General features: G+C 40.1%; 4 protein-coding genes across 4 annotated transcripts; all 4 read right to left on the reverse strand.

Moving 5' to 3' along the window:
• Positions 1-54: 54 nt before the first annotated feature.
• Positions 55-4,606, reverse strand: LOC136424484 (oocyte zinc finger protein XlCOF6-like). Its single transcript, XM_066413096.1, has 2 exons — positions 4,473-4,606; positions 55-3,491 (listed from the first exon to the last, which is right to left on the reverse strand). The coding sequence occupies exon 2, from the start codon at positions 3,482-3,484 to the stop codon at positions 2,564-2,566; it is 921 nt and encodes a 306-aa protein (XP_066269193.1). The 5' UTR covers positions 3,485-3,491; positions 4,473-4,606; the 3' UTR covers positions 55-2,563.
• A 1,221-nt stretch (positions 4,607-5,827) lies between these two features.
• LOC136427158 (zinc finger protein 135-like) lies at positions 5,828-7,012 on the reverse strand. Its single transcript, XM_066415923.1, has one exon. It carries the CDS (start codon positions 7,010-7,012, stop codon positions 5,828-5,830), a length of 1,185 nt encoding a protein of 394 aa, XP_066272020.1.
• A 2,532-nt stretch (positions 7,013-9,544) lies between these two features.
• Positions 9,545-10,972, reverse strand: LOC136427164 (zinc finger protein 665-like). Its single transcript, XM_066415935.1, has one exon. It carries the CDS (start codon positions 10,970-10,972, stop codon positions 9,545-9,547), a length of 1,428 nt encoding a protein of 475 aa, XP_066272032.1.
• Positions 10,973-12,588: 1,616 nt separating this feature from the next.
• On the reverse strand, positions 12,589-16,390 carry LOC136424362 (zinc finger protein 84-like). The gene is made up of 2 exons (XM_066412934.1): positions 16,278-16,390; positions 12,589-15,614 (listed from the first exon to the last, which is right to left on the reverse strand). Exons 1-2 carry the CDS (start codon positions 16,373-16,375, stop codon positions 14,261-14,263), a joined length of 1,452 nt encoding a protein of 483 aa, XP_066269031.1. The 5' UTR covers positions 16,376-16,390; the 3' UTR covers positions 12,589-14,260.
• Between the last annotated feature and the right edge of the window lie 231 nt (positions 16,391-16,621).

A 16,621-nucleotide genomic window follows, 5' to 3' on the forward strand; every position in this document is an offset into this window, starting at 1 on the left:
TCGATCTCGATACAAAGTAAATGTTGTTATCTCAGACAAAATAAGACGCCACACTTAAGTTTTGAAATCTATTTTTCATATAAACAACATTGACAGTCTTTTCCCGTTCTAGACCATCTGAATTCTTACAGTGATCGCAAAATTTACGCTCGAAAAAGACAAAAACATTGCCAAAAGAACAACCTTGGAACAACGTAATCAACACCATGAATGCTCAAGTTACCATTGAGTCGCATGTAAATTCTACTCACGTGAAATACAGCCTTTCCTCAAAACTTTTAGAATATGAAAATAACACCACATTATGACAGTGTCTTAGCTTTAAAAACTGAATAATACTTTTAAAATCTACAAAAACATTTAAATCCTACGGTTCCTACCACAAACATGAAAATTCAGCCCTTGAAAAATCGCCACAGTACAGTAACGCACGCCACTAGAATTTTCCCACGGACGAAAGAACTCACTTCTACCAAGGGGAAACAGCTCTTTTTGATCTTCCAATAAAACTCTTTTGTCTTTGTCAGAAATGTGTGGTATTTCAAGAAAGTGAATTCCCACTTAATAGTTGATAAACAACACTAAGTTGCAATCTATATTCAGTAATTATCACCTACGATGTTTTGACAAAAATCACTCCCCTACAAACAAATTGGCTGAGTATTCTCAGAACTTCATGTAGCTCTCTGTTAGCCCCGCCCCTTACTGTCTGTGTTCCTGTGTTCGGTGCCGCTCCGTCTGACTCGCGCTTTGATGTGTAACATGAGAACCCTGTGGTTTGTGGCAATGTTTTAGATGTAACCAAGGAACTTTTAATCAGAAAGAGAGAGCACAAAATAGAGCAAGCCTGAGATTTCTCACATCTAAACAATGAATTTGTTGACAACTAAGTTTCTCAAAATGAAAGATTTTTTCTGCATACATCAAGGGTAATTTTTGGATTTGAAATTATTTGGATTGCAACAACACAATAAAGGAGAATATATGATAATGTTCTTTATAATAAGGTGATTTTGTGGAAAGCATATACTTCTAGTAATGTTTACAAAATTAATCCATGTTTCTATATGCAATGCATACATGATAAATGGAAAGTTGAGCAAGAAAAAGTACTAGTAACTAACATCATACATGTCATAGTTCAACCTTTTCTACATGGCTTTTACAAATACATGTACGTAATACTTGTATTTTCATCGGATATTCAGGATATGGTAATTTTCTGTTCAAGTTCTAAATGTTGATACATTTGTACAAGGTGTTACCCATGCAAGTGAACTGAGAAGTTTGGCAACTACTTCTGTTTTAATGATATGCCAGTTTATACAACAATTTTCCTTGATCACTTGGTTCAAGTTCCAAGTAGAAAATACATGTATCATGTACATTTTCACTTGTTGAATTTGAAGCACCGTTGGCCCCCGCGGGGAACCTATACCCAATTTTTCCAAAAGTGGAGAAAATGATAATAATTTGAACAAGATATCTACAGTTATTCGGTTCATTATTTACATACTTAGGCCACAGCAAGTAATTTTCATGGATGACATCAGCGCACTCATTAATTTTCGCCTGATTTCTAAAAAAAAAAAAAATTTCATTGCCCTCGACGGTGGTCAACATGCCAAAAATTGGCAAATATGCCTTGCATTATATAATGTCCTTGGTTGTGGTTAATCGAGATGTATACACAAGGTGTTTCATTGCATATGAATACCCAGACTGGTGTAGTTGCTTCAGGTACAACAAGCTCTTTTCTGCATTTGTTGTAGTTAGTCTATTGAGATGTATACACATCTACAAGGACATGTTTACTGTTGAACCGATGAGGTTTTATATCATATATGAAACCTCATTGGTTGAATACAGGAATAAAAGACCTGTTGGTCGTGATATCATATTTTGTCACCTCAATTCTTGTTTAACAACATTTATGATCTCAAAATTTGAAAATATACGAATCTTGTTTTTTTTTGCCTACCTTGTTTTTTTTCGCCCTATCTCATTAATTTTGGAGTCTGCGGAGGATGTCATCCATAAAATTTACTTGCTGTGGCCTTATATAGAATATGTAAATAAGAAGAACCTACCTGCTTATCATCTTCTTTCCCTAAGACAGAAGTAGCATGGACACAGTTAACGTGTCAATTTGGTAATTTTCCGGGGGTACGTTTATTCCGGGGGGTATGTTTATTAGATTTTAAAAATTTGTCCAGGGGGTATGTTTATTCCGGGGGGTATGTTTATTTGGGAGATGAGAGTATGGGTTCTCATATGTCTGGATAAGTGACTCTTGTTAGCTGTCCTGTACCCGTGCTCTCCGCAGATGCGCATTCGGAACTGTGAAATGACATATTCTTAGACAGACATTGGGATAGAACACATGTAGTGTTCTTATATCAATTTTCCTATGTTCCATACATATGTATCGATGGCTGAATAACTTCTGTTGTCCTGTACCTGCGATTCGTACACATTTCTCATCAGTGTGTTTAGCTACATGCCCGACAAAATCTGATTTTCGAGCTGCTGAATACTCACACTGGTTACACTTGTAGGTTCGTTATTCAGCAATGTGGGTTCTCATATGGCTGGATAAGTGACACTTGTGAGCTGTTCTGTATCCGCACTTGTCACACATAAAGGGTTTCTCACCGGTATGGGTTCTCATATGTCTGGATAAGGCAGATTTGTGACCTGTTCTGTACCCGCACTCCCAACACATGAAGGGTTTTTCTCCAGTGTGTTTGACTAGATGTCGGTCCAATGTGGATTTATGTGCAGCGGCATAATCACACTGGTCACACTTGAAGGGTTTTTCTCCTGTGTGGATTCTCATATGTTCGGATAAGTCAGAATTGTTAGTTGTTTTGTACCCGCACTCCCCACACATGTAGTGTTCCTTGCCGATGTGTTTCGCTAAATGGCTGTCCAAATTACATTTCAGTCCCGCAGGATAGTCACACTGGTCACACTTGTAGGGTTTTTCACCAGTATGGGTTCTCATATGTTTGGATAAGGCAGACTTTTGAGTTGTCCTGTGCCCGCACTCGCCACACATGTAGGGTTTTTCTCCTGTATGGGTTCTCATATGTCTGGACAACTTTGACTTGCTGATAGTCCTGTACCCGCACTCCCCACACATGAAGGGTTTCTCACCTGAGTGTTTTGCCAGATGGCTGTCCAAGGTAGATTTCTGTGCTGCAGAATAGTCACACTGGTCACACTTGTAGGGTTTTTCTCCTGTATGGGTTCTCATATGTCTGGATAAGGCAGACTTTCGAGTTGTCCTGTAACCGCACTCTCCACACATGTAGGATTTCTCACCAGTATGTGCTTCTGGCTGATTGTCCAAACTGGTTTTGGTTTCAGTCGGCTGGTCTTCAACATTGCTGGTATCTCTGTCCCCTAAAACTCTAGTAGGAGACCCATCACAGAAGTTCTGGGGAACAGCAGTAGGAGACCCATTACTTGCCTCTGCCATGTCTAACCTAATGAAAAAATTCAAAAGATAAAACACATCAATTGAAAATATGATAAAGCAAAATTATATTTTTTACTTATGTCGATACCCAAAAATGGGAAGTTGGTACAACAAATATCCAACCTCTACTCCCTTTATAATGACGTTAAAACTTGACCCACTGACCTCGTACCTTACCCTCCCCTTCATTACCATTTTTCAAGGTTTGCCACAGACTGGAACTCATTACCATACTCAGACAGTAACAAAGGAGCTCAATCAGGAAAAGTTCACAGGGATCCTTAACTACAAGTATGCAAATCCCAATAGGAGAAATACGGTGGTCTGCAACCACAACAAATATCCCCCCCCCCCTTTATTTAATCCCATTTTCCAATGTTTGCCTCAGACCGGAACTTATTTACCAACCATACTCAGTAACACAGGAGCCCAATCAGGAAAAGTTCAGAGGGGACGTTACAAACCGCCTGGGGAAGCAACAATAAGCTAGTTCGGAGTTGTTACTACGCATGTGCAGTGTCAAAGGTGATGGCCCCCGAGACGTGAAAAAAGCCAGTCGGGGCGTTGTTATGCAAATCTAGACAGTTGTTATGCAAATCTAGACAATGCACTGTATACGAGCCGGGGGCCTTCACCTTTGACACTGCACATGCGTAGTAGCAACTCCGAACTAGCTTTATAAGGGGAGTTGTTCAGTATACCAAACAAGAACAAGGTTGACTACGCATGCGCGACATGTAGATTTTTTTATACTTTTGAAGCTTTCTGTTTCATTGTTGTTGTCATTGATACAAGATCAGAGTTTGTGCTAACAAAATATTATCAGACCCTTTCTGCCCCCCTCCCCCCTCGGCAATTCTTTTCACCCCGACAAAATCTTACATGCCGTCCTAATTTGGCCCATATACACCATAGAAACGACTTATGATTCACTTATAGCTCCTCTGCTTCAAGATAACGTAGATATCAAGCATAACCAAGTTCTTACCTGCTTATAGTGTTGATTTTTTTCCCTCCCCCGATCCTGCAAGAGTCTTCTCAGCGAAGCGGCGGGTGAAAGATGAACTTAGCGTGGGGTGAAAGGTCAGATTTTGTGCCTGGTTACCCAGTTTCTGTGTGGAAATTTCTGCCTACATTACAAAAGGGCTTCACCCATCCGCTGACATTTCTGTTTTCCTTTTGTTTCCACCTTACATTTTGCCAAGAGAGGAATGTGAAAAACGGGATTTATGCGGTTGGAGAAAAAAAAGGACGAACGGAGGTGGGTAGCATCTCCCACACAAGTGGTACTTTTGCCTTGGATTTTGCATGTATATGGTATACGTAGTGTTCGCATATTACTGATGCATTGCACAGTTTGCATTATGTATGCATGTAGGAATATTTTGATATTGAAGGTATTGAAATCCTTCTGGTCTCAAGCTATATAAACGCTAAGTAGATATAAACTGTTATTGCTGATATGCACAGCATTTGGTGCATTTTGTACGGCCAGTACAACAACATATATCTGGCGCAGATAAAAGTAAAAATGGAATGGAAAATGTTCTTTTATTCATTTTTTCACTTGTCAGAAATTGAATCAACTGTGATCTTACATATGAGACATGGCAGTGGCTTCATATAAAAACTCTAGGTATAGCATAATCGTTTGTGTACAAATATATGGTGTTTAAGTAAGTTGGTAAATAAGTGAGAAAATAAACATCACAACAGCCTGTAACTAACTTTAAGCACACGTGTTACACCGGAGTACAACAATTTATAGGGTGTCACTACAAAGTCAGCCATCAGAATAGCCTATGTTAGATTTACAGAAAAAGCTTTAAAACCTCCTTAAACTTAACACCTACAGTAATTCTAACAAACCTCTCTACAGTTGTTGTACAGCTTTTTTCAACGAAAACAAAAGACATAAAGTATGTGATTGAGAATAAGTATCTTCACATTTACTGTACAGTATCTTCACATTTGTAGGGATTCTCCTCTAATTCACACACCTCCATCACCGCATGGGGTTGTGGGTAATAAATGGAGGTACAAGCCTCTCCAAGCGGGAATGTTGCAAACACGTTTCAAAAATTGTTTGCAAATAAGGGACCTCAAACTTTAACCTTCGAACAAAAAGCATGGCAGCTGCAGGTATGCAAAGGAATTGCGAAATAGTTTATTCTCACTGATTTCCGTTGGACACATGAATACATGTAGTGTTCTTACATCCATTTTTCATTACTCCATATACATGTTTGTATGGCTGGATAACATATTTAGAGTTTCTCATCCCTGTGTTTAGCTAGATGCCGGACAACAGCTGATTTTCGATCTGCTGAATACTCAAATTACTCACACTTGTATTTTTTTACCAGTATGAGTTCTCATATGTTTTGATAAGGAAGACCTATGAGCTGTCCTGTACCCGCACTCACCACACATGTAGGGTTTTTCTCCAGAGTGTCTGGCTAAATGTTGGTCCAAGGTAGATTTCTGTGCAGCAGAATAATCACACTGGTCACACTTGTAGGGTTTTTCACCAGTATGGGTTCGCATATGTTTGGATAAGTCAGAATTCAGAGCTGTCCTGTACCCACATTCATCACATATATAGGGTTTGTCACTGGTATGGGTTTTCATATGTCTTGATAAGGCAAACTTTTGAGTTGCCCTGTACCCGCACTCACCACACATGTAGGGTTTTTCTCCAGAGTGTCTGGCTAAATGTTGGTCCAAGGTAGATTTCTGTGCAGCAGAATAATCACACTGGTCACACTTGTAGGGTTTTTCACCTGTATGGGTTCTCATGTGTCTGGATAGGCTACGCTTATCGCCTGCCTTGTACCCGCACTCATCACACATGAAGGGTTTGTTACCGGTGTGTATTACCAGATGGCTGTTCAAGTTAGATTTCTCAGCGGCAGAATAATCGCACTGGTCACACTTGTAGGGTTTTTCTCCTGTATGAGTTCTCATATGTTTGGACAGGCTACCCTTGTGAGCTGTCCTATACCCACACTCCCCACACATGAATGGTTTTTCTCCAGTGTGTTTTGCTAGATGTCTCTTCAAGACAGATTTCTCAGCGGCAGAATAATCACACAGGTCACATTTGTAGGGTTTTTCTCCAGTATGGGTTCTCATATGTGTGGATAGGTTATGCTTGTGAGCTGTCCTGTACCCGCACTCTCCGCAGACGTAGGGTTTTTCACCGGTGTGTCTGGCTAGATGTCGATCCAAATAAATGTCCATTGCAGCAGAATAGTCACACTGGTCACACTTGTACGGTTTTTCACCCGCATGGGTACTCATATGTCTGGATAGGTGACTCTTGTTAGCTGTCCTGTAACCGCACTTCTCACACATGAAGGGTTTCTCATCAGTATGTGCTTTTGACTGACTGTACAAACTGGCTTTGGCTCTTGTTGGCCGATCTTTAACATTGCTTGTACCTCCATTCCCTAAAACTCCAGTAGGAGACCCATCACAGAAGCTCTGGTGAACAGCAGTAGGAGACCCATAGCATGCCTCTGCCATGTCTAACCGGACAAAAATCAATCAAAAATATCATATTTAATTCAAGAGTGCATTTTTTTCTGCTGGCACAAAAATGCATAGTGATACTGTAGCACTCTTATTAGAGCTTTTCTAACACAAACGGCCCTTTTGTCCCGAACGACGTGGCTTGTTGTTTCGCCCCCCTCCCCCCCCCCCAATTTTCTCACCCCGAAAAGTATTACGTTACGTCCTAATGTGACCCGTACACCATAGAAACGACCTATAGCCCCTCTGCTTTACGATAAGATAGATATGTAGTATATTTCAAGTTCTTACCTGCTTTTATTGTTGATTTTCCCTTCACATAATCCGGCAAGCGTCTCTAACGAAGCAGCGGGTGAAAGGTGAACTGAGGGTGGGGTGAAAGGTCACATTTGTGCCTTGTTACCCACTTAGTGTGTGGAAAGTTCCACCTACATTTTAGAATGGTTGCACCCATTTGCTGACATTTCTAGATTCTTTTGGTATGTTTATTTTTCTTTTCTTTCTTCCTTTTCTCTTTCTTTCTTCCTTCCTTCCTTAAGCTTCTTTCTTTCTTTGTTTGTTAAGTCTGAACTTTTATACAATGAACTGTAATTTAGACGGGAAAAATCACCAATGGAGGTGGGTTAGCATCTTGTGCACACAAAACAAACCTTTGACTTATCATTATACTTCACGTTATAGTTTTCGGCGAGTGTTCTCTCTCTCTGTATCGACAAGTACATTCTATTTCCCCAATTATTGTCGGGTTTAAGATTGCCTTTGCCCACTTTTAAATTGAAAGTTCTTTGCAAATTCTTGCTCGCAGTCTAATTGCAAGTACACGTACATGTAACACGGAGTGGACGGGCAGAAAATGATGAACAATGCAACATATGACTACTCTAGTCTTAGCTACTGACACTCTAACTTATTGGGTTCGGCTTCTTTTTCCGAGACAGTGGAAGACGAAAGAAAAAGAAACAAAAGACATCACAACCTTGAACCGCCAACACACAGGGCTCCTACTTTTAATGTCTGCGTAACTGGATAGACGATAAGACACGTCTTCCACATTTTCATTTCAAATGGGATATGTTTAGTTTATTATGTCATGGGCTGTTCATTTATGTTGATCTAACATTCAACGTCGATATTGAGGAAACCATTCCTTTTAACTTTTCCTCCGAGTTGCCTCGTAATCACATTCACCACGCATGCAGGGCTTTGTGTTTTGCTCCATATTTTCATTACAGGTGGGATATGTTTTGTTTATTATGTCAGGCTGTTGATTTATGTATAATCTAACATTCATTATTTAGGGAACGAAGCCGTTTAATTCTTAACCCTTTTAACTTTGAACCCTTCTGTAAGTCAGGTAACCCTGTGACATTTCTTTCAGGTCTGTCAGGGAGAGTTGGAACGTTTTCACTTGTACGGTCAGCACAGTAACATCTACCACACAAGAAAAAATGGAATGAAACCTGTTCTTTTATTAAACTTACTAGCATATTTTTTATCAACATTAGTAGCATATTTTATTAAACTTTTATTAGCATATTTTGAATCAGCTGTGTTCTTACATACCGACCATAACAGACGCTCCATATAACACAAGCTTAGTTCACTATGAATACATTTCAGGTATATCAGTCATAATTATTCCAATATATAGTGTATATGCTAGTAAATAAGTTAGTAAGAAAAATAAACATCACAGCTTTGAACTTAATGCACAGCTTTTTGAAATTATATCAGTAATTATGCTTGTTATCGGTAATCATGCTTCTTAAGATATTCTAAATCAATATTCTTACATATAAAACATGAAAGTCGCTTCATATTACAGAAGATTATGTTAAACACTCCATTATAGCATAATCATTCGTGTACTAATATATAGGTATAGGTTAGTGATTAAGCCTTAAACTTCATGCACACTTCTTACAATAAAGCACAACGTTTAGTAAAATGTCAGAACAAAGTCAGCTGTCAGGATATAAGTTTGTTATCAAATGTCAAAACCTTATTCTTTATTCTTATATTTAAAGAAATTTAAACAAAGCATGTTCCACTTGTACGAATAACATGCCATAAAGTACTCGATAGAGACTAAAGTACTGTAGATGTACAGATTCTGTACAGTGTTGTCATATTTGTACAGATTCACTTCTGTATGAATAAGTCTTCTCACAGTTCCAGAACCGCAGGGATTGTGGGTAATATTACGGCCACTCCAAGCGGGATTGTTGCAAACACGTCTCACAAATAATTGTTTACAAAAAGGGACTTTAAACTTTGGTCCAAAACCAAAATGCATTACGGCTGCAGATGCGGACTCGGAATTGTGAGATGGCTTATTCTCAGACATTGCATTGTTCTTACATCAATTTTCTTATGTTCAATATACATGTATGTATGGTCGGATAACTTCTGTTGTCCTGTACCTGCAATTCGAACGTATTTCTCATCAGTGTGTTTAGCTAGATGCCCGACAACATCTGATTTTCGAGCAACTGATTAATTCTACTGCTCACACATGTAGGTTTGTTATTCAGCAATGTGGGTTCTCATATGGCTGGATAGGCTACGCTTGTCAGCTGTCCTGTACCCGCACTCGCCACACACGTAGGGTTTCTTACCAGTGTGTTTGGCTAGATGGCTGTCCAAGGTATATTTCTGTGCAGCAGAATAATCACACAGGTCACACTTGAAGGGTTTCTCACCAGTATGGGTTCTCATATGTCTGGATAGGCTACGTTTGTCGGCTGTCCTGTACCCGCACTCTCCACACATGTAGGGTTTCTCACCAGTGTGCGTTGCTAGATGGCTGTCCAAGGTGGATTTTAGTGCAGCAGAATAATCACACTGGTCACACTTGAAGGGTTTTTCACCAGAATGAGTTCTCATATGTCTGGAAAAGTGAGACTTGTGAGCTGTCCTGTAACCACACTCCTCACACATGTAGGGTTTTTCTCCAGAGTGTTTTGCTAGATGGCTCTCCAAGTCAGATTTCTGGGCTGAAGAATAATCGCACTGGTCACACTTGAAGGGTTTCTCACCAGAATGAGTTATCATATGTCTGGATAGGTGGGACTTGCGAGCTGTTCTGTATCCACACTCGTCACATATGTAGGGTTTTTCACCAGTGTGAGTTCTCATATGCCTGGATAGGACATGCTTGTGAGCTGTCCTGAACCCGCACTCCACACACAAGTAGGGTTTTTCTCCAGAGTGTTTGGCTAGATGTTTGTATAGAGAGGATTTACATGTTGCAGAATAATCACATTGGTCACACTGGAAGGGTTTTTCTCCTGTGTGGATTCTCATGTGTTCGGATAAGTGAGAATTGTTAGTTGTTTTGTACCCACACTCGCCACACATGTACGGTTTCTTACCGCTGTGGTTTGCTAAATGGCTGTCCAAATTGTATTTCTGTGCGGCGGCATAGTCACACTGGTCACATTTGTAGGGTTTTTCACCAGTATGAGTTTTCATATGTCTGGATAGGACAAACTTGTGAGCTGTCCTGAACCCGCACTCCCCACACATGTAGGGTTTCTCACCAGAATGTTTGGCTGCTAGATGTTGGTCTAAATCACCTTTCTGAGCAGCAGAATAGTCACACTGGTCACACTTGTAGGGTTTTTCACCAGTATGGGTCCTCATATGTTTTGATAAGTGAGACTTTTGAGTAGTCCTGTACCCGCACTCCCCACACATGTATGGTTTTTCACTAGTGTGGGTTTTCATATGTTTGGCTAGGTTACTCCAGTCTATTGTCCTGTAGCCACACTCTCCACACATGTAGGGTTTATCATCAGTATGTGTTTCTGGCTGACTTTCCAAACTGGTTTTGGTTCCAGTTGGCTGGTCTTCAACGTTGCTTGCATCTCTGTCCCATAAAACTTCAGTAGGATACCCATCACAGATGTTCTTTGGAACAGCAGTAGGAGACCCATAACTTGCCTCTGCCATGTCAGTAACCTAACGGACTAATAATGGCTTTAACTTGACTTGACTTGACAAGAAATCTGGAAAGAGGAAAGTCATCTATTGAAAATATAAGTCAAGAGTGCATTTCGATGCTGATCCAAACAATGGGAAGTTGCTACAGATGTCCATTCCCCACTCCCATCGCGATGACGCCAAAAACTGACCCACTTGTAGTTGTACCCCTTCCTTATACTGAACCCCCGTTTCACGAATCTGCTATACAAACCGTTTTTCCGTTGGCCACGCATGCAAGCACATTCGCTTTTTATTTTTACATGTTCTTATTGTAGTTTGTGTCCCTTTTGTGATACTGCAGCGCCCTTCTTTGAGTTTTTCTAATAAAAACGGCCCTTTGTCCAGAAAGGAGTGACGTGTGGCTTCGCCCCCCTCCCCAATTATCTCACACCGAAAAAGCTGACATTCCGTCTAAATGTGGCCCGTATATATATATGTGGCCCGTATATAAATAATGGAAACGACCTATACCTCCTCTGCTTCACGATAAGGTAGATATTCAGCATAACTCAAGTTCTCACCTGCTTCTATTGTTAATTGTAGCCTCACAATCCTGCAAACGTCTTCTGGCGAAACAGCGGGTGGAAGGTGAACTAAGCGTGGGGTGAAAGGTCAACTTTTGTGCCTTGTTACCCAGTTAGTGTGCGGGAAGTTCTGCCTGCATTGTAGAACGCTTGTTATCCTTTTCTTTGTCAACAGAGAATGTCATACACAGGGTATTTACATGAGAAGAAAAAAAGATCACCAAGGGAGACAAAAGACACTTTGTAACAGTGTATAACTGGTGTTGGCACATTATATATTATGTACGCATATACATGTAGATATACTTTCTGTACTTTTGTTAGCTCTTAGTACTAAATATATTTCTATCATGGAAGCTCATCTGTGTTGGTAGTAATTATTTTGCACCTGATTACCCTTATTGGGTGGAAATTTTTGCATACATTACAAAAGGCCTAACACTTATCCGCTGCCATTTCTGTTTTCAGCTTGTTTTCTTTTTTTTGTCAACACAGAATGTCATACACGAGTTTTTGCAATTGATATGGGAAGACAAATCACCAACGGAGGTGCGTACACAAAATACACAGTGGTGTTTTTTTTTGCCTTGAATATTTTGCGTCTATAACTGGTGCTCACACATCATATACTCTTTACGCATATAGATATACTTTCTGAATCCGTGTTAGCTCTTAGTGTAAATATAAACTATTATTATTATGGAAGCACATCAATGTTGGTAGTAATCATGATAGCGGCTACGGCAAGAATTTCTAGTGCGTACTGCAAGAATAGTCGTGTATAACAGTAAAGGAGTTACATGAGGGTGATGCGTGATGAAAATGGAATTCATAACGCTAGAAAGATGGCACCTGTACGGCCAGCGCAACAGCACGCATCTGCCACAAAAGTAAAATAGAACAGGTGCTTATTATCTTAACTTTTATCGTTTGGTAGACTGACGAATGATGTACGGCTACAAAATAACTTAAGTTAAGAGTTTGAATCGCCTTATGGTTAAGAAGGCCTTAAGAACGCACCTGTACAAAAATTATCCGATTCCGCCATTTGTGGCTGCGACAAACTGTTTTATTGACAATGTTTATCAGATAAACCAGTCATTCATCATGAATGGAATGGAAACTGTTCTTTGATCATACATGTTTTTATTTTCAGTTGTCAAAAATTAGAATACTTCTTACATATCAGCCATGACAGTCCCTTTATATCGCACAAGCTTACTTTCCAATTATTCATAACGATAAACACTCCAGGTATAGAATTATCATTAGTGTTCCAATATATAGTGTTTAGGTTAGTGAATAAATGACAAATGAACATCACAGCTTTACCTTTCTGTATGCACACTTGTTACACTAAAGCACAACATTTTAAAGGATATCAGCACAAAGTCAGGCGTCGGACTATATCATGTTTGACGAAAATTAGTTTGTTATTGAGTTTTAAAAACTACCTATTGTTTCCACTGACAGTAATTCTTACAAAACTTGCTCCTCTCTGTTGTATTTTTTTTAAGAATACCATTTCATAAAGTACTCGATAGAGACTAAGTACTCATTGATATGTAAACACCCGCAACAAGATACGAATTGTATCACTTATCACAAAGTCGTGTAAAGAGAGTTTATTATATCAATGCCTACAATGTAAAGATCAATAGATATCTGAAAACATTCGTATTGAACTTCACATGTCTGAATTAAAAGTACTTTCAGCAGAGCACGGTAAAACAGAAGTTTCCATCCTTGCCTTGTTACAGACGACAATTTTACAACGCATGCGCAGTAGCTTTGATCACATATCCACCATTTTTCTTAAATTTCAACCTTCAGCTTCGTGTGCAGCATAGAGTAGAGTAGAGTAGAGTAGAGTAGAGTAGAGTAGAGTAGAGTAGAGTAGAGTAGAGTAGAGCGGAGTGGTGGCAGATAGCTTGTGATGTAATAAAGAAGTTATGTAGGTTTGGGCCCCCTAGCAGCTTGCTCTGGAACTGCAGGGGCGTTATTGTGAAAATCTTCTAAGGAGAATAACTGAACAAAGGAACAACGGATTTCCATGATATTTAGTATGCAGGTAGCTTAGACAGAGATATACACAATGAAGTGCAAATTATGCTAATTGGCACTTAATTTGCATAGCTAATGAGGAAAATCTATATTTGCAGTGTTTTCCAATATAAGACTCAAATACATGTAACATATGTATTTTATGGAAAGTGGAGCATCAACAGATACCAATTATGCAAATAAATTCCTGATTTGCATAATTAAAGCAAAAACACCAAAAGTCATCAAATTGGAAAATTATAGCAGTCAATATTGCAACATGTGTAAGTAAGATAAAGGTGTTTATGATTAAGCATATATTATGCAAATGTGTAGGTCATTTGCATAAATAGAATTGTTCATGGAGATATGAGGTCGTGGAACTCTTTTTTGAATGAACTCCGTCCTTACATATCAGTCAGCTATGGCAATTGCTTCGTATAACACAAGCTTCACAATTCTTCATAATGTTAAACACTTCAGGTATAGTATAATCATTAGTGTTCAAATATAATATAGTGTAAAATGTTACAGGTTGGCAAATAAGGGAGCAAGTAAACATCACAGCCTCTAACTTTATCCACACTCGTTAAAGCCTCGGACTTACACTGAAGCACAATATTTTGTAGGATGTCAGTACAAATCTAGCTGTCAGGATAGCCTATGTTAGATTTGACGGAAATTCATTTCAGGATTTTTCACCAGTGTGTTTTGCTAGATGTCGGTTCAACTGGCCTTTCTGTGCAGAGGAATAGTCACACTGGTCACACTTGTGGGGTTTTTCACCGGTATGGGTTCTCATATGTCTGGACAACGCAGACTTTCCGATAGTCCTGTACCCACACTCCCCACACATGTAGGGTTTCTCCCCTGAGTGTTTTGCTAGATGGCTGTCTAAGGTGGATTTCTGTCTGGCAGAGTAGTCACACTGGTCACACTTGTAGGGTTTTTCACCAGTATGAGTTCTCATATGTTTGGATAAGGCAGACTTTTGAGTTGTCCTGTGCCCACACTCGCCACACATGTAGGGCTTCTCACCGGTGTGTTTCACTAGATGTGTGTCCAAATTAACTTTCTGTGCACTGGAATAGTCACACTGGTCACACCTGTAGGGTTTTTCACCTGTATGGGTCCTCATATGAGTGGATAGGTTACGCTTGTGAGCTGTCCTGTACCCGCACTCCCCACACATGTAGGGTTTCTCACCAGAGTGTTTTGCCAAATGACTGTCCAAGGTGGATTTCTGTGCAGCAGAGTAATCACACTGGTCACACTTGTAGGGTTTTTCACCCGTATGGGTTCTCATATGTCTAGACAAGTGAGACTTTTCAGTTGTCCTGTACCCGCACTTCCCGCACATGAAGGGTTTCTCACCGGTATGTCTTGCTAGATGGCTGTCAAAGGCGGACTTATTTGCAGCAGAATAATTACACTGGTCACACTTATAGGGTTTTTCTCCTGTATGAGTTCTCAGATGTCTGGATAGGCTATGCTTGTGAGCTGTCCTGTACCCGCACTCCCCACACATGTATGGTTTCTCACCGGTGTGTTTGGCTTGATGTTGTTCCAAGGTGGATTTATCTGCAGCAGAATAGTCGCACTGGTCACACTTGTAGGGTTTTTCACCTGTATGGGTTCTCATATGTCTAGACAAGTGAGACTTGCTGATAGTCCTGTACCCGCACTCCCCACACATGAAGGGTTTCTCACCTGAGTGTTTTGCCAGATGGCTATCCAAGGTAGATTTCTGTGCTTCAGAATAATCACACTGGGAACACTTGTAGGGTTTTTCTCCTGTGTGGGTTCTCATATGTCTGGATAAGTGAGTCTTTTGAGCTGTCCTGTAACCGCACTCGCCACACATGTAGGGTTTCTCACCAGTATGTGGTTCTGGCTGATTGTCCAAACTGGTTTTGGTTTCAGTCGTCTGGTCTTCCACATTGCTGGTATCTCTGTCCCCTAAAACTCTAGTAGGAGACCCATCAGAGAAGTTCTGGGGAACAGCAGTAAGAGACCCATTACCTGCCTGTGCCATTTCTAACCTAATGGAAAAATTCAAAAGATAAAACACATCACTTGAAAATATGATAAAGGAAAAGTACATTTTTTACTTATGTTGATACCCAAAAATGGGAAGTTGGAACAACAAATATCCAGCCTCTACTCCCATTGTAATGACGTTAAAACTTGACTCACTTCTACTCCTACCCCCCCCCCCCTTATTGCCATTTTCCAATGTTTGCCACAAACCGGAACTCATTACCATACTCAGACAGTTACACTGGAGCTCAATCTGGAAACGTTTAGAGGGGACGTTGCAAACTACCTGAGAAAGCATCAGTAAGTGCATTTCTACCTCTGAACGTTTTACACCAACCAAGGGGAGTTGTTCAGTATACCAAAAATGAACAAGGTTTACTACGCATGCGTGACGTGAAGATTTTTCAAAACTTTTCATGGTTTCTGTTTCATTGTCAGTGATACAATAACACCCTTCTCGTAGTTTTTTTCTAACAAAATCAGACCCTTTTGCTCGAAAGACCCTTTTGTCTCGTAGTTTCGCCCCCCTCCCCTCTCGGCAATTGCTAAATCACCCCGACAAAATCTTACATGCCGTCCTAATGTGGCCCAAATACACCATAGAAACGACCTATAGCTCCTCTGTTTCAAGATAACGTAGATATTTAGCATAATCAAGTTCTTACCTGCTTATAGTGTTGATTTTACCCTCCCACGATCCTGCAAGAGTCTTCTGAGCAAAGCAGCGGGTGAAAGGTGAACTAAGCGTGGGATGAAAGGTCATAGTTTGTGCCTGGTTACCCAGTTTCTGAGATGAAAATTTCTGCCTACATTACAAAAGGGCTAGACCCAGCCGCTGACATTTCTGTTTTCTGTTTGTTTCCACCTTACATTTTACCAAGAGAGGAATGTCACGTATGGGATTTATGCAATTCGGTTGGAGAAAAAAAATACGAACGGAGGTGGGTAGCATCTTGTACACAAGTGGTTCTTTTGCCTTGGATATTTTGCATGTATATTGTATACGTAG

This window comes from Branchiostoma lanceolatum, chromosome 1 (assembly GCF_035083965.1).
Source record: "Branchiostoma lanceolatum isolate klBraLanc5 chromosome 1, klBraLanc5.hap2, whole genome shotgun sequence".
Taxonomy (NCBI): domain Eukaryota; kingdom Metazoa; phylum Chordata; class Leptocardii; order Amphioxiformes; family Branchiostomatidae; genus Branchiostoma; species Branchiostoma lanceolatum.

Bases quoted from the DNA above. Each gene is read 5' to 3' on its own strand.
- LOC136427158 (XM_066415923.1), bottom strand. From the start codon at position 7,012: ATGGCAGAGGCATGCTATGGGTCTCCTACTGCTGTTCACCAGAGCTTC.
- LOC136424484 (XM_066413096.1), bottom strand. From the start codon at position 3,484: ATGGCAGAGGCAAGTAATGGGTCTCCTACTGCTGTTCCCCAGAACTTC.
- LOC136424362 (XM_066412934.1), bottom strand. From the start codon at position 16,375: ATGACCTTTCATCCCACGCTTAGTTCACCTTTCACCCGCTGCTTTGCT. The intron at 15,615-16,277 runs GTAAGAACTTGA...TTTTTCCATTAG, and splicing joins AAAATCAACACTATAAGCAG to GTTAGAAATGGCACAGGCAG.
- LOC136427164 (XM_066415935.1), bottom strand. From the start codon at position 10,972: ATGGCAGAGGCAAGTTATGGGTCTCCTACTGCTGTTCCAAAGAACATC.